At 38.1% G+C, this 27,532-nt stretch overlaps 1 protein-coding gene across 1 annotated transcript in view; it reads left to right on the top strand.

Annotated features, from left to right (window-relative positions):
* Positions 1–27,532, top strand: part of LOC150087390 (uncharacterized) — a 208,233-nt gene that overhangs the window by 171,542 nt on the left and 9,159 nt on the right. The window contains exons 14-15 of the mRNA XM_090372039.1: positions 8,678–8,737; positions 21,936–22,140. Of these exons, the coding sequence (XP_090228165.1) occupies positions 8,678–8,737; positions 21,936–22,140 (265 nt within the window). The remainder of the gene's footprint in view (positions 1–8,677; positions 8,738–21,935; positions 22,141–27,532) is intronic.

Here is a 27,532-nt window from a genome sequence, read left to right as displayed (position 1 = left end):
ATGATTCTGCTCAGGTAGCTAACAAACTAAATGAATATTTTGCATCCACATTCACACATGAGGAGTTATTTAGCGAGGGGAAAGCCAGAGGTGTATGCAACTCTAGCAGTAAGCTAGAGAATCTTGTAATAACTGAGAGTAAAGTGGAGGAGAAATTGTTGAAGATAAACACAAGAAAGGCAACTGGGGTGGATGGGATCTATCCAGTTATATTAAAGGAGGCAGCAAAGGAAGTAAGCAAAAACTTAGCCATAATTATGAGAGCTTCCTTGAACTCAGGGGAGGTACCCACAGACTGGAGATGTGCAATTGTGACCCCAATTCACAAAGGAGGATCAAAGGCTGACACAAGTAATTATAGACCTGTGAGTTTAACTTCTGTTCCAGGAAAATTAATGGAGGCACTAGTTAAAGAAGCACTGCAGGATCATTTAGACAAAACTTCAGTTATAGCTCGGACACAGCATGGTTTTGTTAAGGGGAAGTCTTGCCTGACCAATTTGATTGGATACTATGATGCAGTCACAAAGGAACTGGATGCAGGGAATAACTTTGATATTATATACTTGGATCTTAGAAAGGCTTTTGATACTGTTGCACATGGAAGACTGCTGCACAAATTGGAGCAGTGTGACATTGGAGGCAAATTGCTGCTGTGGATAAAGGGGTGGCTGAGGGGGAGAAGACAGAGTGGTAATCAATGGACACTGCTCGTCGTGGACTAATGTTATTAGTGGAATCCCTCAGGGCTCAGTGTTGGGTCCATTATTGTTTTCTGTATTTATAAATGATATTGATGATTGTATATCAAGCTTAATGTCGAAGTTTGCAGATGATACAAAGGTAGGCAGGGTTGTCAAGGACACTACTGACACTATGCTGCTGCAATAGGATCTGGAAAGGTTGAGCAGATGGGCCGAGAGGTGGCAAATGAAGTTTAACATTGACAAATGTAAAGTACTACACATCTGAAACAGCAACCCCAGAGCAATGTATCAACTCTGTGGTACTACACTGACAGTGATAGAGAATGAAAGGGACCTGGGGGTGGTTGTGCAGGCAGATATGAAGTTCTCTGAGCAGTGCAGACGGGCTGCAAGAGTAGCTCATGGTGTATTGTCAATGATATATAGGAATTTTTCTAGCAGGGATAAGGAGGTGATTATTCCCTTGTATAAGGTAATGGTCAGGCCACACCTAGAGTACTGTATACAGGTCTGGAGGCCTCATTTCAAGAAGGATGTAGAGCTGCTGGAACGAGTACAGAGAAGGGCAAAAAGATTAGTGAATGGAACAAAGGGGTGCTCTTACGAAGAAAGGCTTAAGTTTTGCAAATTACAGTGTCTGGAGACTAGGCACCAGCGAGGTGATCTGATAGAGGTGTATAAAGCCTTGAATGGTTTGAGCATGCTCAATGCGGATGGGAATCTTCCTCTCGCTCAGAATAATCACCTGAGAGGACATAAATTCAAATTGAGGAAAGACAGATGTAGGATAGACGTGCGGAAATTTGCCTTTAGCCAGCGGGTGGTTGGTTGGTGGAACAGACTTCCATCCCTTGTCGTGGAAGTTGATAGCCTAAATAAGTTTAAGGCTCAGCTGGACAGGTATTTTGGAGGAACAGAGGGGTGAAGTGGTAGTGGGGTTTGTTTTTTTTTTTTTTTTTGGCTGATGCTGCATAAGCTTGCTTTCTTGCATCAAATGCCTCTACTACATAGTTCACCTGCAGTTGTTTTGATTGCATAATGACTCGCTGGTCATAATGTTTTGGCTCAATGATGTATGTGTAATGTGCCTATTTTTGGCACCATGACTGCCCATCCATCTGCATGCAATAACGTGGCCCCCCCAGTGGATGAATTTTTATGAAATTTTATATTTGGCTCTTCTTACAGTGGTGGAACAAAAGAGAAAGATCAAATCAAGTAAAAAAACATGGATTTTTACTTCATAAATCCAGAGTTGTCAACTATATATTAGCAAAAAACCCTTGTACCTTCTCTGTTCAAGTGAATTTCATCTTTATGAAACAAATTCATTCTAAAAAATAGGGCAAGCCATTCTGAGAATTTAACTCTTTAAAGAGTTAAAAGGCTTACATAACTCAAGTTTTTCTTAGTAAGAGTACCTTTTTGTGCTCCTGAGTAATCTTGTTGCTTTCCTCTGCATCTGCTTCGCAAACTCCATATTCTTGCAAAACTATATGCTGTACTCAAGATGCAGCCTAACCATTACCATTTGGATACACATCACATTGTCCCTACTGTCAAAATTCATGTGTATCACTGACAGACTCCCATGTTCTGTCCTACACTGCTCAGGATGCAGCTTAACTATTACTTTATACAGTGAGATACTCACTGTATTTTATTGTATTGCCAGAACTCCTTAACTGTCCTAGCAGTCTGAGTAATGCAGGCAGACTGTTGGGACAGCTCATGGAATTTGTCAGTGATATAGAGCAGTGGTTCCCAAACTACGGAGATCTACAGACCCTTTCAAAAATCAAAAAATGTTTATGGACCCTTTCAAAATTCAAATGTTTGCAGACCCCTATATATAGTGCGTGCGTGCGTGTGTGTGGTCGACACCGTTTCACGGACCCACAAAGGTCCGCAGACCCCAGTTTGGGAAACGCTGATATAGAGGAATTTTTCTACCAACACAGATGACTATCCCATTGTATGATTATCCCATTACCGCTGGCAATGGTTAGGCCACACCTTGAGTTTTTATTTTAAGCAGTTAGTTCCCACACACAACTAAACAACCACAGATAGAACAGTGGTAAAAATATTCTGAGTAGGTCTCCACTCCTATGTTCATACTCATAACTTTTTAGTGAAAAGGCTTACACACTTCCCACAGCACTGCAGGTCATTTGCTAGAGCACTATCTCATAATTCATAAAATATATACTTATTTTCTGATTGCTTGATTATAACTCAAGTGGGTAAGTTATAAAGCTACGATTTTTTTTTTTTTTTATGCCATAAAGTTGGAATACTTAGCATTAGTAGAGGCATATGATGCAAGAAAGCAAGCTTATGCAGCATCAGCCAAAAAAAAACCCACTTCCACATCACCCCTCTGTTCGTTCGAAATACCTGTCCAGCTGAGCCTTAAACTTATTTAGGCTATCAACTTCCATGACAAGGGATAGAAGTCTGTTCCACTTACCAACCACCTGCTGGCTAAAGGCAAATTTCCACACGTCTATCCTACATCTGTCTTTCCTCAATTTGAATTTATGCCCTCTCAGGTAATTATTCTGAGCAAGAGGAAGAATCCATCAGCATTGAGCAAGCTCAAACCATTCAAGGCTTTATACACCTCTATCAGATCACCTTGCTGGTGCCTAGTCTCCAGACACTGTAATTAAGCCTTTCTTCGTAAGAGCACCCCTTTGTTCCATTCACTAATCTTGTTGCCCTTCTCTGTACTCGTTCCAGCAGCTCTACAACCTTCTTGAAATGAGGCCTCCAGACCTGTATACGGTACTCTAGGTGTGGCCTGACCATTGCCTTATACAAGGGAATAATCACCTCCCTATCCCTTCTAGAAAAATTCCTGTATATCATTGATAAGACACCATGAGCTACTCTTGCAGCCCATCTGCACTGCTCAGAGAACTTCATATCTGCCTGCACAACCACCCCCAAGTCCCTTTCATTCTCTACCACTGTCAGTGTAGTACCACAGAGTTGATACGTTGCTCTGGGGTTGCTGTTTCCCATATGTAGTACTTTACATTTGTCAATGTTAAACTCCATTTGCAACCTCTCAGCCCATCTGCTCAACCTTTCCAGATCCTGTTGCAGCAGCATAGTGTCAGTAGTGCCCTTGACAACCCTGCCAACCTTCGTATCGTCTGAAAACTTGGACATTAAGCTTGATATACCATCATCAATATCATTTATAAATACAGAAAACAATAGTGGACCAAACACTGAACTCTGAGGGACTCCACTAATAACATTAGTCCACGATGAGCAGTGTCCATTGATTACCACTATACACCTCTATCAGATCACCTCACGGGTGCCTAGTCTCCAGACACTGTAATTTGCAAAACTTAAGCCTTTCTTCGTAAGAGCAACCCTTTGTTCCATTCACTATTCTTGTTGCCCTTATTTGTACTCATTCCAGCAGTTCTACATCCTTCTTGAAATGAGGCCTCCAGACCTGTATACAGTACTCAAGGTGTGACCTGACCATTGCCTTATATAAAAGGGAATAATCACCTCCTTATCCGTGCTAGAAAAATTCCTGTATATCATTGATAAGACACCATGAGCTACTCTTGCAGCCCATCTGCACTTCTCAGAGAACTTCTTTCTGCCTGCACAATTACCCCCAGGTCCTTTGCATTCTCTACCACTGTCAGTGTAGTACCATAGAGTTGATACGTTGCTCTGGGGTTGCTGTTTCCCATATGTAGTACTTTATATTTGTCAATTTTAAACTTTATTTGCCACCTGTCAGCCCATCTGCTCAACCTTTCCAGATCCTGTTGCAGCAGCATAGCATTAGTAGTGTCCTTAACAACCCTGCCAACTTTTGTATTGTCTGCAAACTTTGACATTAAGCTTGATATACCATCATCAATATTATTTATAAATACAGAAAACAATAATGGACCGAACACTGAACCCTGGGGAGTCTCCACTAATAACATTAGTCCACGATGAGCAGTGTCCATTCATTACCACTCTGTCTTCTCACCCTCAACCACCCCTTTATCCATAGCAGCAATTTGCTTCCAATGCCACACTGCTCCAATTTGTGCAGCAGTCTTCCATGTGCAACAGTATCAAAAGCCTTTCTAAGATCTTATAATATCAAAGTTATTCCCTGCATCATAGTATCCAATCAAATTGGTCAGGCAAGAGTTCCCCTTAACAAAACCATGCTGTGTCCGATCTATAACTGAAGTCTTGTCTAGCTGATCCTGCAGTGCTTCTTTACCAGTGCTTCTATTAATTTTCCTGGAACAGAAGTTAAACTCACAGGTCTATAATTACTTGTGTCAGCCTTTGATCCTCCTTTGTGAATTGGGGTCACATTTGCACATATCCAGTCTATGGGTACCTCCCCTGAGTCCAAGGAAACTCTCATAATTATGGCTAAGGGATTGCTTACTTTCTTTGCTGCCTTCTTTAATATAACTGGATAGATCCCATCCACCCCAGGTGCCTTTCTTGTGTTTATCTTGAACAATTTCTCCTCCACTTTACTCTCGGTTATTACAAGATTATCTAGAAAATCTAGATAAGAAAAGAATACATTAGAAAAGAATTCTTTACTGTTTTTCTTTGCATCCTTCGCCAAAGATTTCTCGTAATCTGCCTTCGCCTGCCTAACCTCCTTTGTAACTTGGTTACAGATGAACTGATATCTATCGTAGACTTCTGTGTCACGTGTTAATTTATATTTATTCCAAGCATTTTTCTTCTCTTTCATATGTCTCATCATTTCATCTGACATCCATTTAGGCCTAAAGCTTGAACAATATTTCTTAGTCGGTATGTAAAGCCTAGTAGCTTCCAAGATAAGTTCTATGAATGCTTCCCATTTTGAATTTGCTGTTGGTAACATCATCAGTTGGTCCCACTGTATAGAATTTAAATACTGTCTCAGACCATCATAGTCACCTTTACGAAAGCAATAACCCTTCCCTTTACCCCTAATGGCAGTTACCTCTTTGAGTAAATCCCACTTCAGCACACTGTGATCACTGCCACCTAGTGGTTCCTGTATCTGCAGATTCTTAATGCATGAAGAATCACTACTGATAATCAAATCAAGAGTATTACTCCCTCTAGTTGCCTCCCGAACATGCTGATTTAGAAAACAATCATCCAATAAATCCACAAAAGCCTTGGTAGTGTGTGAGTGACCAGCCCACAAATTCCAGTCAATATCTGGGAAATTAAAATCTCCCATTATAAGACTCTCTGATTTACTGGCCCACTCTATTTCCCTGTACAGTTTCTTATTATACTCATCAGAGTCATTAGGCCTATAGCACACTCCTACTCTCAATTTTGATCTCCCAGTGCTTATATCACACCAAACTGACTCGACACTGCACTGTCCAGCGATGTCAACTGGCTTCACTTCCTTGGATTTTATGCGTTTCTTAACTAATAGCATAACCCCTCCTCCCTTCCTATCCTTTCTGTAGACATTGTACTCACCAAATTCCAGTTCTGCATTCTTTATATCTGTGTGACACCACATCACTGATATCCCAACAATTTCCACCTTTGATGCTTTGAGCAATACCTCAAATTCATCAAATTTCCCAAACTCCCATTGGTGTACACACAAGTATACATGCACTTGTTCTTTTTCTTAACTACCCTAACACAACCCATGTGTTTACTTGTACCGCAGTGACTCCCAGCAGTCTCTGAAATATCCTGCATCTTGTTTTCCAGGCTGCTGCTCATTCCAATAGAAGCAGTGCAAGAATCACTTTTACCTCTGCCAGCGGCTACTGTTAATCTATTACTCCTTGTATCCCCCCCCCAAGCTTGCAGTTTTCCAATCCACCTAACAGCCTCGATGGCATCAGCAAATATTCTTGCACCCTTTCTATTTAAATGTATCCCATCCCTGTAGAAGCAGTCCCTTCTGTTAACAAGTACAGACCAGGCTGAAAAAAATTCTACCCCTTGAGCCTTGCACAATCTTTCCAGGGCCGAATTGATCGACAGGGCTCTCATCATATACTCCCTCCTATCGTGTCTGGGCAGAATTGCAGACACTTTCAAATTCAACTCTAATTCACGGCTTTTTTTCAACAGTGACCAGTACTTGTTAAGTAATTCTGCCGTTCTCCTACTCTTAATATCATTAGTTCCAACGTGTACAACAATATCACCTTTTGTGCCCTTAAAAGATTGTCTGCTCTACATCATCAACCTTTGTCCCTGGCAGACATACCCTGGTCCTGTTCCACCTATCCTTTTTCAAAGCATGTTCCCCTGTTTCCCTGACAATAGTCACTAACAACTACTAGTTCCTGTGGGACTAGCGCATTCTGCCTTGGGGGTTGCCGCTGTGTTGCGTGATGACCAAGTGCAAGCTCTGGCGTTGATGTGGGCAGCTGAGAGCTTGATGGGCCCTCACTTTAAATCCTTCGAGGGCATACACCCTGTCCTTCAAGCTCTCATATAGGCCCATAACAACGCTGAGTTGTCGCCTGATTTCGTTACACTCCTTGCATCGTGCACACACAAAGATATCCTCAATGGCAATATCATGTCCCGTACCCGATTGCTCCACAAACGTCATGCAAGCAGTGCATTTTAAAAGGCTGTGATTCAGAGGGCAACTGCCCCCCTCAGTTCTCCTCTGAGCCACAGCACTCCCATTAGCTTGAGCCTTTTGCTTTGCTGCTCTGGTCTAAGTCATGATTTCGATTTAATTTCAATAAAATTTAAATTTCAGTACAAAATTATAACCCTAAACTTGTATCCCAACACAGTTATAACGCTATATATATTTTTCAGCATCAAATATTATCTACGAGTTCTGTTTACATAACTTCCGTATCAAGTTGTTTTAATTATGTTTCGCTTGTAATCTAAGTTGTTATGTGTTTAGTTAAAAGTACAATTTAATTGACAACGAAGTTTAACAAAATTAATAGATTTTGCTGATTAATTGACAAAATTTTATATTATATACTATACTATATTAACGCTATCTAGTTCAGGATATATGTTGTATCGTATAACAATGGCGCAAGTTACGAACGGTAAATCTACGGACACTTAAGTATTAATTAACTTCCAAATCTCGCTGTCTCAATTCAGAATAAACTAACGATCCTGACTAGGTCTATAAGCTACTTATAGAAAATAATTTGATATATCAATTGGTCAATAAAGCGGCTAAATATGGCTAAAAAACTTCTCGTTCAGCGGAGTGCAACTCTTAACACGTGGATATGATACCCTTACTGATACTTTTATCCAATTACAAGGCCAAGTAAAGAATAAATAAACCAGATTAATCAGAAAAACACAAAATAATGCTATACTCCTAAATTTAAATCAAAAGTTTTAGAAAAACAATTTCTTTCAAATCAATAAATAAGAAAATGCACTTAGCGGCTTTTGAACACGTCTGGCTCCCACTAGCCTCATCTCCTATCTCACCTGCCCATCCCTTCCAATAATTTGTCTAGTTCCTCCTTGAATTTATTCAAACTACACACTTTTACAAAACAGATGGAAGTTTGTTCAAACAATTATGGGTTTGGCACACTCAGGGACTTGAGCTGGATATCATCATTCTTCTCTTTCTTGTGATTTCCTTCTAGCGCTCGCTCTCTCTTGTGATTTCCTTCTAGCGCTCGCTCTCTCTTGTGATTTCCTTCTAGCGCGCTCTCTCTCTCTCTCTCTCTCTCTCTCTCTCTCTCTCTCTCTCTCTCTCTCTCTCTCTCTCTCTCTCTCTCGGTAACTCAGATCAGGGTAACTGCACCATCCAAAAAATGTTTTTTTGGATGGTGCAGCAAAAGCCTCAGACTTCCTTGCACCATATGGCTAATATAATAATAATGATTCACCACCCACTAGCTGAAGGCAAATTTCCAAATATCTTGCAATCATCCTTCCTCAATTTGAATTAATATTCCCTTGTGTATTTTCTTTTTATTTTGTAGAATACTTGTGAAAAACAAGAAGAAAAATCTTCTGCTGTAAACGAAATGATGGATATCCTTGTAAGTAGTAAATTATTAAAAATTTTCAGTTATAGCTGTTACTTTAGGGACACGATTTAGTTCATTATGCTAAATTTAATTGAGTTAACTTAAATTGCTTATTGTTACATAAAGATGCAGTTATTTAGCACAAGGTATTTATATAGATGCTTCTATATAGTATTTTATTTTATTCTATTCAACTGTTAATCTTCACTCACAAAAAATTTATAATAAACTGTCCAGTAAAGGTTAAAGAAGTAGACCATTTATTAAAAGGAATGAGTAAGAAGAATGATTTTCTTTAAAGTAAAATAAATAAATCTTATCCACTGTTTTGAGCATTCTTTCTAATAATTTTTTCCTTCTAAAAATCGGTCCTTGGGGGTCTCTTAGACCCTGCACTTCATACAAGGTGAACCAATACTGATTTAATTGGTCACAGAGCCAGAGAGGCTGAAAGTTTTCACCATGCAGGAAGATGTAAAATAACTGATACTAATTTAAAAGATCAATTCGTACATTTAGTAAAAGGCATATGAAAGAAACTATTTGTTGATAGATATTGATTGTGAGTAGTGGGGAGTGTCAAATAACTTGCTTCCTTGGATAAAATCAGATGTTTTGGGAACACAGGTCATAGTAAAACCTACTTCCCACATTTCAGATTTGCATAGAGTTACTCAATTAGCAGCAAAAAAAAAGGAGCAAAAGAAAAATTTTTTTGAATAAAGGAATCTCTCCTTAATTGCAAAACCAGATTGTGTCTCTCTGTAGTAACAATTAATGATGGTGCCAACAGATTGTTAGATTTTAGGAGGGATAAAGAGAGCATTATTATTCACATGGGAATAATGATATTAAGCACACATGATATGTTGGATATAGGACCATGCTACAAGTTAGGTTAAAATGTGTATATGTCTACAATTCTTTCCAGGAATGATAGGGGGACCTACTGAAAGCTTTGTGATTAACTCAAGACTTGAAGGACTGTAAGGCTTTGGGGAGGGGGAATTTTTATCAGGGGTAGACATGGAACAGAGCCCTGGGGACAGAACTTGGTAGTAGTTCTATGATAACTGTTTTTTTTAAAATTCCTCAGCATTCTGTGAATTATTCTTGTATAGTTTGTACATTTCTATTGAGCAATGGTTCTCCCACAGATGTTTTAGGATGCTGTTCCATCAGAGCTGTCAAATGCACTTTGAAAGTCAATGAAAATGTAATATTTTTGTGTTGTGTTGCAGGCCAGTTCTAAGATCCTCTAGAGAGTATCCTCAGTGCCTGATCCCAGCCTGAGGCCAACTTCATTAGGAGCCTGAATATCCTAAGCCACAAGAGCTTCTATTCTTTGGGCTATTATTCTTTCATATATTTTTCCAATCACAGGGAGAAGGGGAGTCATTGATATGAGCCAGAGTTAGTTTCTGTTTTGTCATATCCTTTATATATAATTTTTAGTAGTGTTTTGTGTTAGATTTTTGGGAAGATCCCTTAAAGAAACCTGTTTTTTTTTTTTTTTTTTCAGGGTTATCCATGTTAGGGGGAGTATGTTTTGTAATATTTTAACCACTTCACTGTATATAAGAAAATTTAAGATAAGAAAATAAATAGAAATATGTGGAGGGATACAGATGCACTGTTTGTCAACATAATATAAATTTATAATAAATATATATTTTTTTAATTCATTTTTCCCCCTCTGGTTTTAAAATCATTATACATAATTATAACAGAACTGATCTTTAGAGGGTAGGATATAGGTTACTGAGTTTCTGATTGACCAATCAGAGAAACCTGGTGAAGAGAGGATTGATCCTCTCTCCACCAGGTCCACTGAGAGGAGTAGTGTGTGTGTGACTGGAAGACATGATGAATAGCAGCATCTGCCTTTGTATGAATTGTAGCTTATCCTTGTTCATTGCCTAGGTAGACCTAGAGTACCAGATACCAGCTGCATATATAACAATGAGAATAAATAAATAAATGTCAGAGCAACAAGGCTCAATAAGTTCTATGTTACAATAAGTTCTATGTCAATTAACAAAAAAAATGAGAGGAATCACCTCAATGACTTGTAGAATGCTTTGATGCTAGGACTCTCCATTTTTAAATTCATTTGAATAATGGAGAGTGCTAGCATTGAAGCATTATACAAGTCATTATTGAGATAATTCCTCTTTCATTTGTTAATAAATAACAATGGAAGTGAAAACACATTTTGTAAAAAAAACAGCAGTGCTTTACCCTTGATGTAGATGTAAGTTCTGGAAAAATGATGCTGTTTATGAAAATAATTATTGTAGTATAACAGTGGTTTAAATTATAATTATCTTTTAACGAACCAGGGTATGTTTTTAACAGGCCTTATTATAGAATATATTCTTTCTCTATGATTCAGTTATTGAGAATCACAACCACTTGTTGGGCCAGTACTTTTGCATGATCTGTCCATGCAGCCAGATATGTGATAGTATGTAATACTGTCATGGGCCTCTGAATACCTGACTTAATTCCCTCCACGGCATCAACTTGCTTTCTCAGGTACTTGTTCTCATACATCAAAGCACTGAATTTTCACTTCATTACCTCACTTTCTCTATATCTAACACACACACACACACACACACACACACAACATCCTCATCAGTGGATTAAGTATTGGGAATGTATTTTTTTTTTTTTTTTTTTTTTTTGTTTTATGGAAACCTCAAACAAAAGAGGTATTAGAACCTATAGTACTTCCTAATGTGCATGGGTTGGAGGTCGAGAAGATGAAAGAAGATATTTGTTGACATTGGACTTGAACTTCTGTAGACTATAATTTTCAGGAAATACGCATGAAGGAAGGTTATTCCAGAAAATGGCAGTTGAATGAATAAACGAGGAAGATGAAAAGTTGGTTCTGTGAGTTTGAAGTTGGACAGTAATTGGATATTGGCAGGTGGTGGCACATGTTCAGACTGTTTTGATAGAGAGTGGGAATTATAGAAGGCAATTCAGAAGAACAGTGCCAATGGAAGTATCTGTAGAGGAGGCATGCAGCAGAAACAGTACGTCTATGAGACAGAGAATGGACAGACTCTGTTAGACATGAGTCATTAATAAACCCAACTGCCCACTTCTGAATGGAATCGAGAAGCCTGAGAGAGGTTTTGGGAGCACCGCCCCAGATGTGGGAACAATATTCCATGGTAGGGCATATTTGTGATATGTACAGAGTGAACAGTTGTTTGGAAGAAAAGTAAAGCCAAGAGTGAAAGAGAAAACAGTTTTTTTAGATGAAGAGGAAGCAATACTTGTAATGTGCTTGTACCAATAGAGATTAGAAGTCAGGGTAATCCCCAAAAGAGATATTTCATTTTGTCTAGAAATCGGAGTGTCACCAAAGATAAGTATAGGAGCAGAAGAATCCTTTTTGCGAGATAAGACAGGACTGAGTTTTAGAAGGATTGAAATCAACTAAGTTGTCTTTGTCCCACTGGAGAATTACTTGGAGATTGGCATTTAAGGAATTGGTAGCAGATATTTGAGAAGTTGAAGCTGATTGAGCAGGGCAAGGTTTATCAAACTGGAAAGTGGAATGTAATGTACTATCATCAGCAAAACTATGGATAAGATTTCCAGTGAATGGAAGAAGGTCATTAATATACAAGAGGAAAAGAGTAGGGGAAAGAACTGAACCTTGGAGATTCACTTCTTAGTGGAGAAGTCAGAAGACAGAGAGCCATCTACCATCACCCTCAGTGAGCAATCACAGAGAACTCGATAACCAATTACAAAAAACAGTTGGCAAACCATAAGATGGAAGCTTGTTTAGAAGACCTTTATGCCAAACATGATCGAGAGCCTTTGAGATGTCAAGAGCAACTGCTTATGTTTCACTGAACTTTAACATCGAATTTGTCCACCAATGGGTAAGATAAGCCAGAATATAAACAGTGGATCAACACTTACACTTCAGAACAAGCGGAGAAATTCCATCAGGACCTGGAGCTTTCTTAGCATCAAGATTTATCAAAATCCTTCTTACATCCTTTTGACGAAAGACCACAGGAGGCATTGAATGGAGCATGATGGGAGGTGTTTTGCCAAGATCATTAATACATGAGTTGGAAGAAAAATGGGATGCTAGCAGGTCAGCTTTATCCTTGGCTGAAGTGACAATAGAACTATCTGGTTTTGACAGAGGTGGGAGCAGAGATGGGCAAAAGTTGTGGCCAAACGTTTTGGCAAGAGACCAGAATGCTCGGCTACAATTAGCACAAGAAGCAAGTGTTCTACTCTTAGCCTGTACAAAATCTAGTCTAGACTGATTAATAACTGCTTTACAATTGTTGTGAGCTTTGACGTAGGCAGAAAATGAAACTGAAGAATTGGAAACAAGCCAATTACGAAATACAACATTCATCTCTTGAACAGCCTTAGCACATTTATTGGAGAACCAAGGTTTAGATAAAGGACAAGATTTTAAGGTGGAATGTGGAATAAAGGATTCCGTTCCTACAAGAATAATTTTACTCACACAATCTGAGCAAATGTTGGCATTAAAAGTTTTGAAACAGTAATCCAACCAAGAAAATGAAGAAAAGAAATCTTGCAGATCATCCCTTTTTGCATTCTTGTAATGCCAAACAACACAAGGTTGGGAATAGCCATGAGATAAAGGTTCCATTGGACAAGAGACAATCACCAAGTTGTGATCTGAGGTGCATAAAGGGCCACTCACTTCAACCATGTACTTAGAAGGGTTATTTGTGAGAAAAAGATCAAGCATGTTGGCTGTATAGTTAGGATTGTTCAGTATTCTGGCAGGTAAATGAACAATTTAGTAATTGCAAAAGCCTCAGCATCTCTACCAGCTGGGTCTGTATGACTAGAAAATGGAAGCCAGCTTCCTTTGTGAACATTAAATTCACCAAGGAAAATTGCCTCACTGTTAGGAAAGTTGGACTGGAGAAAGTCATGTTGCAAAGAGAGGAAGTCAGAGTTTCAAGTGATTAGTAGAGTTGGGAGAATGGTAGAGACAACAGATGAATTTTACAGAATGAGGTAGAGAGATTTTAAGCCAGAAAAGATTGAAAAGAGGAGATTCCGAATTACCATCTCTGACAGGGAATATCAGAATGGACATATGTACAAGTACTGCCTTTGAGGCGAAAGGAATCGTGCAGCGAATAATTCGCGCAACTGAGATTAGCAATGGTTGAATCAACCGATAACTGAGATTCTGTCAGAAAAAGTACATGGGGTTTGACAGACTGTAAGTGGAAATGAACATCGTTGAGATATTCATAATAACTGCACAATTCTACACCAACTGTCATTAAATAAAATAGTGTTGTGTTATATTAAAATAATAATGATACAAATAAATGAAATAAATAGAATGATAATTACACCGGATAAAATTGATAAAAAGGTAACTTATTGGAAAAACCAAGGTTTAGATAAAGGACGAGATTTTAAGGTGGAATGTGGAATAAAGGATTCCATTCCTACAAGAATAATTTTACTGACACAATCTGAGCAAATGTTGGCATTAAAAGTTTTGAAATAGTAATCCTACCAAGAAAAAGAAGAGAAGTCTTTACAATAAAATACGAAATTTTAAACTGCAATGAATAAATTACAGTAAACAATGTAGATAAAATACAGGATAATAAAAGTGCTAAAACACCATTGCTTTCAGAGGCATCCACCTCCTTTTTCAACAGTGAGGGTAGCTGCATTTTCTGAGATCTGCTGTGACACGTTGAGTTTCTGCTGAGGTTCTTGTAAATCCACACAAGAACCTCAACCATTTTGAGTCAGGCTCAGGCAGCTCCCTCCAACCTCAGCATTAGTCAGAGGAAAGTGCTTAAGGAGTTTAGACAAGATGGTAGTATCATGATCTCACCTGCAGATAAAGGTAGGTCAATGGTGATCCTTGACAAAGAAGAATATTGTAGCAAAGCCTTGGAACTTTTGAATGATAGAGTGACATACAGGGTTACTCATAGGAATCCATTGGTGGGTTTGGAACAGCAGGTAAACAAGATTACAAGGTTGGTTGAAGGCTGAGAGATTTCTAAAGTTGTTTATTGGAAATTGCATGCCAAAGAATTCCAGTTACCTAGGTTCTACGGTCTTCCAAAGATTCATAAGGCATGGGTTCCACATAGGCCGATTGTATTGTTTATAGGCAATCCTACACATGCTTTGACCAGATTCTTATCCAGACTAATTTCTCCTATTGTTGGACGTTTAGATTTTACCATTAGGGATAGTGGAAACTGTGTGTGATTAATAAGGGATCAGGCTATAGAAGGCAAGGCCATGGTATCATTCGATGTGATATCCTTGTTCACGTGCATTCCTATTGACCATGGGATGCAATGTGCACATATGGCATTAGAGAAGGATGACACCATTGAGTGTGGAGGACATTTGTAGTGGCGTGAAGGTATGTGTCTCAAGTACCACTATGGTGTTTCAAACCACAATGTACAAGCAGGTTCACAACGCAGCAATGGGTTCCCCTATTAGTGCTGTCATAGCAAATTTAGCTATGGAGGAGCTCAAAGCCAGAATTTTTGTTGGGTCGTTCTCCCCATGCATGCATGAAAATGATACGTCAACGATACATTTACTGTTTGGAGGGGGGAGAGAGGATGAGGTGCTTGGTTTCCTCAATAGCTTCTCCCCTTTTTATTCAGTTTACCTCGGAGGTGGAAGTAGAGGGTACCCTCCCTTTCCTTGATGTGTTGGTACATAGGGAAGGCCCTAGGGTGAAAACCAGTGTATATAGGAAACCTGTGTGCCAGGGCCAATATATACATTACAATATGACACAAACCAACCATCATAAGAACAGTGTTATTAGGGCGTTGTTGGATAGGGTTGGGTCACATTACAGCACCTCAGAGGATAGAAAAGAAGAAAATAAACGTGTCACAGCAGATCTCAGAAAATGCGGCTACCCCCAGAGGATCATAGATAAATATATCCGAGAAGCAGAGCACGGACGAAGAGAACCATTTACACCAGTTGCCACTGCATACATTCCCTACCAGTTGCGTCACAGGTCAAGGACCCCATACCAAGGAAATGTACAAGTGGGGTAGTGTATGAGATAAGGTGCCTGGATTGTGGGGAATGTTTTGTTGGTGAAACGAAACGTCGGTTTAATGATCATCTTGGGGAGTATATGAATGTGATAAAGACTGCAGATTATGGCAAGTCTGCTGTGGCAGAACGTTTTTGGGAGGAGCACCAACCAGTCTCTCCAGACGAAGCTGTTATTGTCAACCAGGCACAGATTTTGGGACCGCAAATGGCTCCAGAGTTTGCGGATTTGCTCCTCTGACAGCAATACCATTAATAGAGACAGGGGAATCCGTCTTCATCCCCTCTTCGGGGCGGTGGTTCCTGAACGAGATGAGCGGTTCCACCTGGCATGCTCCAGGGCCATTTCCAGTTTCAGTGCACATGGGGAGAATACTGCTCATGCTCCTGTAGAAACATTTGCTGTGAACCGTGAGCTTGCTGATATTTAAGGATGTGCTGTACGACGAACCTCACTGTTGAAAAAGGAGGTGGAAGCTTCTGAAAGCTATGGTGTCTTAGTGCTTTTATTGGTTTTATTATCCTGTCTTTTTATCTACATTGTTTATTGTAATTTATTCATTGCAGTTTAAAATTTCATATTTCATTGTACAGACACTGGATAAAACTGATAAAAAGTTACCTTTTTATCAGTTTTATCCAGTGTAATTATATTATTCTTTTTATTTCATTTATTTGTATTATTATTTTAATATAACACAACACTATTTATTTATTTTATTTAATAACAGTTGGTGTAGGATTGTGCAGTTATTATGAATATGAATATTCCCAACCCCAAGAGGCCTATTTGAATTAAAAACATTGTTGAGATTAGAACTGAGACCATGTGTATTTGTGAAATGAACTAGGAAGTGTTTGGGAGGTTTGGATCTTTTTGCAGATAAGTTTGCTCTTTAGTTTGACAATTCATGGTGTATTCAATAGTAAGACAGGAATCGTAAGGAGGAAGTTGTTCTTGCCCAGACCCGCATACGACATAGTCATTTGACTCATTTGTTTTTGCTGAGGGCTGATGATCCTCCTATGTGTGAGTCCTGTGGCACAATTTTATCAATCAGACACATTTTAATTGACTGTCCAGATTTTAGCAATATCCGTTTTACCGCTTTTAATCATCTGACTGAGCCGTACACACTCAGTCAGATTTTATCCGACAATGTGTCTGCTGTTTTTAGCTATTTTAAATCAATAAAGGTTTTTACTTGTATTTAAAATTGACATGTTATTGTTATTTCTTTATTGATTTATCTTTTCTACATTTTATACCTTTGTTATTTTATATCTTGACATGGTGACCTAAGTAATTAGGTCAGTGAAAGTTTAAATTTTTATATATCACCTGGTTTTGGCGCATTATAGCCTTAGTTGCTAATGTACCAATAAAACCCAACCAACCAACCAATAGTAAGAAAAAGTGGGGCGTGCATGCTGTTTGACGTAATGAAATTTTTGGACATGGCATACACATGGTAAGGATATACCCAGATCCTTGACATAACGTGGCCTCGACAATGCTCCCCTCATACACACTACTCGGACTCCCTCAAGTCACTATCTGTCAGAGTAGAGGCAACAAGATTATACACTAGCTGATTTAAGTTACCAATAGTTTCAGTCCAGTGTGCTAACTAGTGGCTGGCCTGCAAACACTGTTTGCAGGCCAGCCACTAGTTAGCACAAATTCCACTACTTAGCACAAATTTGCAGGCCAGCCACAAATTCTGTAGCCTTGAAATGTAAGGAAGTTTTGATCTTCGCCATGGTATTAATAACCTCAAAAGACATCAATAATATTGCATGTTTGGAAGAGATGGAGGAGGGTTGACCTTAACTTTGCTCTGTAGACTAAACATGGGTTCTACTACTTCAAGCCTCCAATAAGCAAAGTGGTGGTATTGCACTGGTTGATGAGTCATCTACCACCTAGTATTGCCTGTAACACAGAGGGGCGGCATTCCTCTGTGTGGTGTGGGCACCACACCTCGACCCCTGCTTAAATTGGTTTGCACCTGGGTGGTCACCCACAGTGTGCTTACACATGGGGGTTATACCCAGGATTACTAACAGCCCCCACCATCGTGAAGGTATAAGCAGAGGATTTGGCTGTCACAGACTGTGCAGACTTGACTGAAATTGGGCCACTTCTTGACTTGAGTGTCACACAGATATTAGTTCCATCAGCATGTTAGACTCCCAGGTAGCAAACACAGCTTGTCTGTCATATCTGAGAATCCCTTAAGATCATCAGTTTGACAACACTGGATATTTTCTTCTAAAATCTTTGTTAAAGACAATGCCTGTATTGTTTTTAACCTCCATTAGAAGAAAATATCCTAACCTCCATTGCCAACAACAATAAAGAACTCAAGATATGTATCACCTGTACAAAAGCTATACATAATTATCCTTTATTAAATGAACTCTGAAAAATAAAAGCTTATAATTTAAAGATCATTTCCAGACATCCTATTTATAAAGCTGAAAATTGTTCTTTCTGTAAGGTTCTGTGCTGTTGACATATTCTTTTCTTAGGATTTAAGGTACTAAAATAATTACCAATTTACAGAATCCTTAATTATGTATTGGATAACTGAATAATAAATATTATTCAACAAGATATAAAATAACTTTATTAAAAATATGGTAAAAGTAAAATACAATTATATAGAAACTTATTAAAAATAAAAATATATACAAATAAATGCTAAAAGTTATAAGAACAAAAAAAAAATATACATTAAGAAGCTTTCGGAGCAATGTCTCTTTATCAACTTAAAGACAAGTAGTATGACATATGTCATTATATTTCAGAGGTGCAACATATACATATGTGCAGGGCAGGGCTAGGCTTAGGCACACGAGTCACCGGACTAGGGGCCTAATGGCTTTGGGGCACCAACATCGTAAAAAAAAAAAAGTAATAGTATTAAAGAGGACCAGAGAGTCGAAGCGTTGGTGGCACAAGCAGTGTCCCCAAAAGCCGTATTGCAAGAGGTGTCATTTTTAGCATTTTTTGTTTTTGGTTTGCCTATTTGATTTCTTGTACCAGGTGCCATATTGCTTGGGGCTCCATTTTGATCAAAAATTTTATTTTTGGGGCACCTATTTTACTTTTTGCACCAAACCCACGAAAATTCTCCAATTCATTTGTGATCAGCAATTAACATCTTCCTTACCAAACCTGTTCATTGCTATCCGCATTTTCCTAATGTTGCCTGTCCCTGTGGCTAGTGCGGAAAGGAGTTTTTGAAATTGAAATTTATTAAAACTCATTTTAGAACAACTATGAGTCAAGAGAGATTAGACAGTTTAACAATATTATCGATTGAACAAGATATTTTAAAAGAACTTGATATGGAAGAATTGATAACAAATTTTGTGCCAGTAAAAGCTAAAAAAGTTTTAATTTAGTTAAATTGTTTTTTGCTACGATTTTCAATAATTATTCTTGTACTTTATAGTCACAAATTCAAAATTATTACATTTATTATTATACACCTATTTTATAAGTATAATTTTAAATATTTTATTCAAGAATTTTTTTGTTTAGTTTTTCAATAATTTGTTGTTGTTATATACCTTTTGTAAATAAATTTTTTAAATTTAATTTTATGTAAGATTTTTTAAATATGATCTATTATGACATGCCCCTTTTGTAAAAATTTATGAAGTTTAAAAATTTTAAATAAAATAAACAATGATTAGGCGCTGAAAACCAAACTGGCCTAGGGGTGCCACATACCCTCGAGCCAGCCCTGCATATGTTACAACAAACCAATGCAGATTGTGAACGATTAAAAAAAAATTGGTGGGGGGGGGGGATATCAGTTGTCAGACTGCAAAAATAGGCCAAAGTACATTTGCCCTGTCATAAACTCACCATCTTTCATCATGCTGTAAAATAACCGCTTCTATAATACGGTGTATGCGGATTGCAATTTATGTTGGATCTCATCACAGATATATGCAGTACTTCCAACCAGGTGCAATGATGAGTTTTGTGTGCAGTCCAAAATTTAAACACTGGAACATGGATTACAATTCTTGTACTGTTTGCACCAGTAGTGCTCGGTAACAGCAGAGTGGGCAAAGTTGGCATGACGAATATCCCCCCACACATTCTGAGATGTTATTGCAAAGCCTCTGATTGGCGGCTTTGCAGTCATGTAACTCACATCCACCCTATTGTGGAAGCAATTATTTTACAGCATGATGAAAGATGGCAAGCTTATAACATGGCAAATGTACATCAGCTTACTCCACAGAGTCTGACGGCTGATGTTTTGTCCCTCCCTTTTTGTTTCACCATTCACAACCTGCATTGGTTTGTTGTAGCACAAGCATATATGTTGCGCCTCTTCTGTTCAATAGAGAATGATCATAATTTTTTTTTTCCACAACATACCTTTATTGATCAACCATTATTTTGATGGTCCTTTTCAAAGCAGTACCTATTTGCTGAAATGCACTTATTCCAATGTTTCTGCCATTCTTCAAAAACATGGTGGAAGCCATTTTTTGACATACATTTGAGAATTGCCTCCTATCTTTACAACCTCTTCTAATAACTGGAAATGCTTCTTTGTTAACTTTGAAAAAAAAAAATAATAATATTGCAGAGTGCAAGGTCAGGACTGTAGGACAGATGAGGAACACATTTGACATTAATGCTAGCTAAGTAAATGACAGTTTGAGTAATTTGAGGTCTTGCATTGTCATGATACAGCATCCACCCACCTCGTGCAGTTGTGGTCATTTGCGACGAATGTGATCCCACAAAGCGTGCAGTACAGTTCTGTAGTAAAGTCCCATAACAGTCGTATTGTGTGGCACAACAACCTGGAAACCATTCCTTGAATATCAAAGAAAGAGATGAACATAAGCTTCCCTGCAGAAGCTACAACTTTTGGTTTTTTTTGGTGTTGGAAATGGTATAGACCTCCAAACAGAGCTTTGTTGCTTATGCTCTGGGTTGAAATTATCACATGTGATGTGATGATAAAGCCATGTCTAATCTGCAATTATCACCTTGTGCAGAACTTCACAGTCTTCAGTAACCATCCATTTTAGATCCTAACAAACCTCCATGCAAACTTGCTGTTGCTCAGATGTGAGTAGTCTTGAATCCTAGCTTGGAGAACATGCATGCTTCCTACTGATATTATCAACATCTCTGCCTCAACATCCTTACTATTATATAATGATCTTCTCATGATTACAGAAGCAGTGTTTTTGGTTTCTGTGGTGACAGGAGTGGTTGGAGTTCCAGGACTGCCAAATTTTGTGATTGAATCGCATCCATCTTTAAACATTCTAAGCTGTGCTATATGGAAGCATAGATTCACCATAAGCCTCTTTTAACATTTCATATGCTTCAGCTGATGTTTTTTTTTTTTTTTTTTTTGAGACTGAAACAAAATTTGAGATCAGCATACTGTTCCTTGCATGTCACATCCATTGTTACATAGATGAAACTGAACAGGCGTAAACTTGACTGACTGCTAAGGTCACACCATGTGCATGAGTCAGCTGCACATTGCTATGCAGTGCAGCTTGGTTTGGTCTTAAATTCTGCAGCTCAGCTAGCAATAGCAGTATGATTGTTCATGAAAAAATTTGATCATTCGCTATAGAACAGCACTCGTATGCCATACTACTTGTCTTCTGAGTTGATAAAGGGGCACATCGTTCCAAAAGTTTCTAAATGTATATTTCGTTTTTGTTCTTATCACTTTTAGCATTTATCTGTATATATTTTTATTCTTAATAAGTTCACATATATATTTTATTTTTTATTTATTCTGTATTTTTAAGTCTTATTTTATACTTTTATGTTTGGTCAGTAGTGACAAATTTTTTCAACGCACAAGACCTTTTTCTAATAATTATAGTAATAATTTAAACAGTAATCATTCTTCTCTGTGATAGTCAGCACCACCAATTTAATATCTATAGGTGTTTAAAAACTATATGCTACAATTTCTAAATAATATTGATGCATTATATATTTTATCTAAGCATTTTGGTTTGGGAAATTTAGGATATCTCTTTTGTAATTAGCATAACTGATTATAATAATAGGTAAAACCACAAAATATTGTTTCAGACCACCTTAAAAAAGAGAAATCCAGAATCTGTTAAAAGTTGCAAGTCAGAAAATAGTGAACCAGAATTATTTAAAGTGTTTGAAATAAGAAGAGAAAAATCTATCAGTCCAGAAAAGATAATTCCTGAATCACCTGCAACAGAATCAACTCCAGATAATGAATTGCATAAGTTACTTCAAAAAAGATTATTGAAAAATAAAGAAGGTAAATATGAAGCAAACATATCTATTATATTCTGCTTTATTTCAAGCAAAATATACACTGAAAGGACAGAATTCATGGGATACCTGGTTCCTGGGCAATGCAATGCTGTCACTCCTCTTGCTAGTAGACAAATCCACTGCTTGGCAGGTTTATAGGTACACTGTATCACTGCATTCACGTAGACAGTAATTCGATGTCAGTATGGATAAATGTTGTGAGTTAACAGACTTTGAAAGGGATGACAGTGGGTGGGAGACACATGGGTCACTATCACAGATGTCGTACAGAAATTGTGCTATCCCCATTCGACAGCAACAAGAGTTTATCAGGAATACACCATTTCTGGAATAACTCTCATCATGGATAGCACTGTGGGCAAAGAAAGGTGGTGGATAACATAGCCTCCGATGTCTGTCTTGCATTGTTTCAGCCAACCGGAGAACAAATCACTGCAGACTTCAATGAGGGAGGTGCCAGAAACATCTCCACCAAGACCATCAGGCGACCATAAGTTGCAATAGATTATGGAAGCCGCTGACTCACCAGAGTCCCATTACTAACACCACAACACAGGATTCGACACCTCAACTGGCCAAAAGAACATTGGCACTGGACCTTGGATGATTGGAGATGGCTCTTCTGGTCCAATGAGTCATTTCCAGTTATTTCGAGCGGTCGGGAGGGTATGTATCTGGCGGAAACCTCACGAAGCTGTGCACCCGTCATGTTACCAAGTAACTGTTGAGGGAGGTGCATGGTGATTAATAATGTGGGGCGTGTTAAACTGGCACACGTTGAGACATCTGGTACATCTAGATGCCTCTCTGTGCAGTCCAGATTACGTGTCCATGCTTGCAGGCCATCTGCATCCCTTCATGGTCATTGTGCACCCACAGGGCAATGCACAGCAGGACAGTGCACCTTTCCACAGAGCTGTATAGTGACTGTAACATGGTTCTAAGAGCATTCTGCAGATTTTACCACCATGGAATGGCTTCCCTGTTTACCGGATATGAACTCGGTGGCGCATCTTTGGGATGCTTTGGAAAGGTCCATTCGCTCTTTGAATACTCCACCCAGGAATGCAACGGAATTATGGACAGTGGTGTAGCAAGCATGGATGGAAATACCTGTGGAACACTTTCTTGAACTAGTTGACGAAATGCCTCACCGTGTGACTGCCCTTATCCAGGCGAAAGGTGGGCCTACCCATCACTAAGTAGGTATTCCATGATTTCTGTAGACTTAGTGTACTACAGTATTGCACCTGTTGTTCAATATGACTAGCTTAACACTCATAATATCATTAAAAATAAAAAATTTTTTTATTGTAGCCAATATTATCAGAATAATAAAACTGTCGAACAAATGTATCCATTTCTGTTTATTTTTCTAGGAAGTGTAGAAAGCACAATGACTTTATCCATTTTGTAAATTAAGCATCAAAATAGTGCTTCCATGTTTCCTCTATTTTTTTCTAAAAGTTTAGGTTTTCTGACATGCTTCATTCACTTTTCAGTGTGCTACCAAGAAAATTAACTAAATTTTTCAGATTTTTTCAAAAAAAAGAAAGGTTTATAGTTGTAATATGATTAGGAAGGGACAGTTGTTCTGGCTGCAAAAGTCTTGCAGTATTCTGGGGACAACTCAGAAACCTTGCTTTAAAAAAAGTTTCTCCCATCAGATGAGATTCAAACTTTTTCTCTCTAAATTTACAGCTAGTGATAAAGTTAATCTACTATAGAAAACATACAAAAGAGATTTTCCTATTTGAAAGACTGGAGGTTAGTTATCATGATTTTTTTTTTTTTTTTGCTATTAGATGATTTCAATTAGTATAAACCACATTTTGCTACATCTGCCAAAAAAAAAAAAAAGTAAAAAGTAAAAAATACATTTCCCTCCTCACTTAGGTAACTATCCAATTGATCTTTGAATTTCTTGAAACTGTCAGCCTCAAGAGGCAACTTGTTCCAGTAAAGAAATCTGGTCTAAACCTCTTCCCCTGTAATGTGAATTTATGGCCCTGGTCCTGGAATTCTTTATAACAGTGAATATTTGCCTTTCTTAATTTTACTAACCCCCTCTCATAGCCTTATAAACCTCAGTCAGGTTCTCCCTCTAAGTTGCCAAGCTCTCTAGCCCACGTAGTCAGTCCTTCCTTGTACAGCAGCCCTTTTGCCAATTTCACCATGTGAATTGCTCTTTGAACCCTTTCAAGAAGCTCAATGTCTTTTTCAGATGAGGTCTTCATACTTGGATGTAAAAAGTAAAGTGGAGCCATTATCAACCCACTGCAGGGTGGAAGCCTCCTCAACAATTCATGCTGATACTTGGATATAAAGTTCCAAATGCAGTCTTACAATTGCCTTACACAGTGGGATTATGAACTCCCTATCTCTACAGGATACTGTTCAATAAATTATTGATAGAACAACATGGGCTTTCTTGGCCATCTCTTTACAATGCTCAGAGAACTTCATATCCACCCGTTTCATAACTCCCAGGTCCCTTTCTTCCTCTGCTGTTTTTAATTCAACTCCTCTAAGCATATAAGTTATTTTGGGGTTGCTATTCCCCAAGTGTAAGACTTGCATTTTTGCTGCATTAAAACGTAGATGCCACTTTTCTGACAATTCTTGAATCCTGTTTAAGTCATCCTGAAGAAGTGCTGCTTGGCATTGACCATTAACAACTCTTCCAATTCTTATATGCTCTCAATAAATTCTCTCTGTGGCTATCTCTGAATGGCTTGTCTGCTAACCCCTCGAAGTGCAAAGTAATCTCTTTCTCATCTTGCAGATCTCCACAACTAATGAATACAGAGTATAGTATTAACTCTGTGATCATCGAAAGGTGTGACCAAGTTAACGACTTAGGGATTCTCTTTTCCAGCAGTGCTAAATTCGATGCCCATGTCCTTAAAATCACCAGCAAAGCATTCAAAACACTGGGATTCATCAAACGGAACACATACAAGTTCAAAAGCTACAGATATGCAGTTATCCTCTATAAAACTATTGTTCTGCCAATCCTTGAATTCAGTTCACCCATCTGGAATCCTCACACAAAGACTTTAACTAACAAAATTGAAGCAGTCCAAAAAAACTTTGTCCGTTACCTTACGTACCGCAATCCTCGATTCTATCACTCAGTGTATTATGAATCGCTGTGTGATTACTTTCATCTGAGGCCTCTGTGCACTAGAAGAGTTACTGCTGACATCGCCCTTCTAGCCAAAGTAATCACTGTAATTTACGAAGCATCTGATATCCTGAGTAAAATAAACTTCAATGCTCCTTGTAGACAAGTCAGGAACCTTACACCGTTTCGCCTTGACTCTGCCAACACGGACTTAATGAAGTTCAGTCCACTGAACAGAATCAGCAAATCAGCAAATGACTCTCGCATTGACTTCTTTGACAACTTCCAATCACTGATGAACTCCATCCACAAGTTTGCCTCTTCACTTAAACTGCAAAGTGACTAGCTCACATCTAATTATTGTAGCTTTTTATTTGTTATATTATTTTTCTATTCTCTAACGGATTAATTATTACTTGTTTTACCGGTAACTTAACTTAATGCAATCCTCTTTTGTACATATGCTTTTATTGTTTGAATCTATATCAATGTTTATCGTCCTGTTGGATTTCATATTATTGTTATTATGTTTATTGATCTGATCTCAGATACACTGTTAATGGTTACCTGTTGTGTATCTTGTTATTAATAAAATAAAAATAAAAATAAAATATTGTCGGTAAATTTTGACATAGCACCCTCTATCCTTTTGATATTATCATTTATGAAAATCAGAAACAAGAGTGGTCCAACAATTGATTTTGGGTGACCCCACTTTTGAAATTACACCAACTTGAAAATAACCATTAATCACAACCCTCTGCCTTGCAGCTACCCTCCAGTCCATTTTAGAACTTTTCCAGCTTATACAGTAGCCTCTTGTGAAGGACTGTCAGATGCCCTGCTGAAATCCAAATAAACTATGTCGAAATTGTTCCTTGCATCCAACTCGTGAGTAGCTACTTCAAAATAGCTTGCCAGATTTGTTGAATGCGATTTTTCCCATAGCAAAAAGGCATATTATAGCCTTAGATGTTAATGTGCCGTAAAATCCTAAAACAACCAACCAACCATAGCAAAACCATGTTGTATCCTTCAGAATGCCATTTCTATTTAAGTGTCCCTGGATTGCATGCACTCTTAATCATTATCTCCAAGATTTTCCCTACCACTGAAGTCAGACTAATCAGTGTGTACTTGAAAGATTTCACTCTTAGAACTGCCTTTATGTATTGGCAAATATAAGAAGAATCTTTATTGCAATGCTTAGAATGATAATTTACATAATAGTAGTTGCAACAGCCCGTCATGGCACAGTGGCCAGGGATTAACAATGTACTACAGAGACATTATTGCCACAAAAAGCCAAAATATATAAATAAATAATAGAATAATAAATAGGTGAAATAAAGTACAGGAAAATGGAGAAATGACTTGAGTATACTACATATAAAGAGCATTAAGTGAGTTTACAATCATTTGTTTCAAAATAAATACTATAAGGGTATACATTGAAGTGCATAAATATATACATAGTTGATTGGGTTAAGAATATACATTGGCTCAAGACTCGTATTATAATAGTAGTAGCCTTGGCCACCCCACTGAATATTCTTTTCCTATATTGTCGATATTTTGGCACTTCTCCAATCCAATGGAATCTCTCCTGAGTCCAATGATGCCCTCATAATTAACCTCAATGGTTCAATACACTTTCTGGCCACCTCCCTCAAAATTACTGGATATATGCCATCTGCTCCGGGGGCTTTACTTGCCTTTAGGCTCAAGTTTTGTTTTAATTTTCTAATTTCATATGCGTCTGCCTCATCTCAAGCCTCTCCTCACTTTTGCCAGTAAAGATCGATGCGAAGTATCTGTTCAATTTATCAGCAACATCAGCTGGGTTATCTAAGACTTTCCCACATCTAGTATACAAGGATCTGATCTGATTCGTTTTATTCTTTGTATTCACATACGTGAAAAACTTGTCCCCATTCTTTGCTCTTTTATCCAGTGCTTTTTCATACTCAGCCTTGGTCTCCCCTACATCTGTGGTGCTATTACAGATCTGCTTGTAGCTGTTGTAGGCTTCAGTACTTTTTGTCACTTTAACTCTCCCATGTATATCTTTTTCTGCTCTATTAGAGCATCCAGCTTCATATTCGTCCATCCTGGCATCCTCCTCCTGCTATATTTTCTTAATGGTATATATGCATTTATGGATTTTGTGATGATTGCTTTAAATTCATTCCATAATATTAATGTATTCACTATCCTGCAATCTGTCCAATTAATAGACGCCATGTAG

The sequence above is a fragment of the Mastigoproctus giganteus genome, chromosome 4 (assembly GCF_048544385.1).
Source record: "Mastigoproctus giganteus isolate SK-2022 chromosome 4, ASM4854438v1, whole genome shotgun sequence".
Lineage (NCBI taxonomy): Eukaryota > Metazoa > Arthropoda > Arachnida > Uropygi > Thelyphonidae > Mastigoproctus > Mastigoproctus giganteus.
Note: the sequence above shows the minus strand (reverse complement) of the source record. Positions and strands in the feature narration are given on the sequence as shown.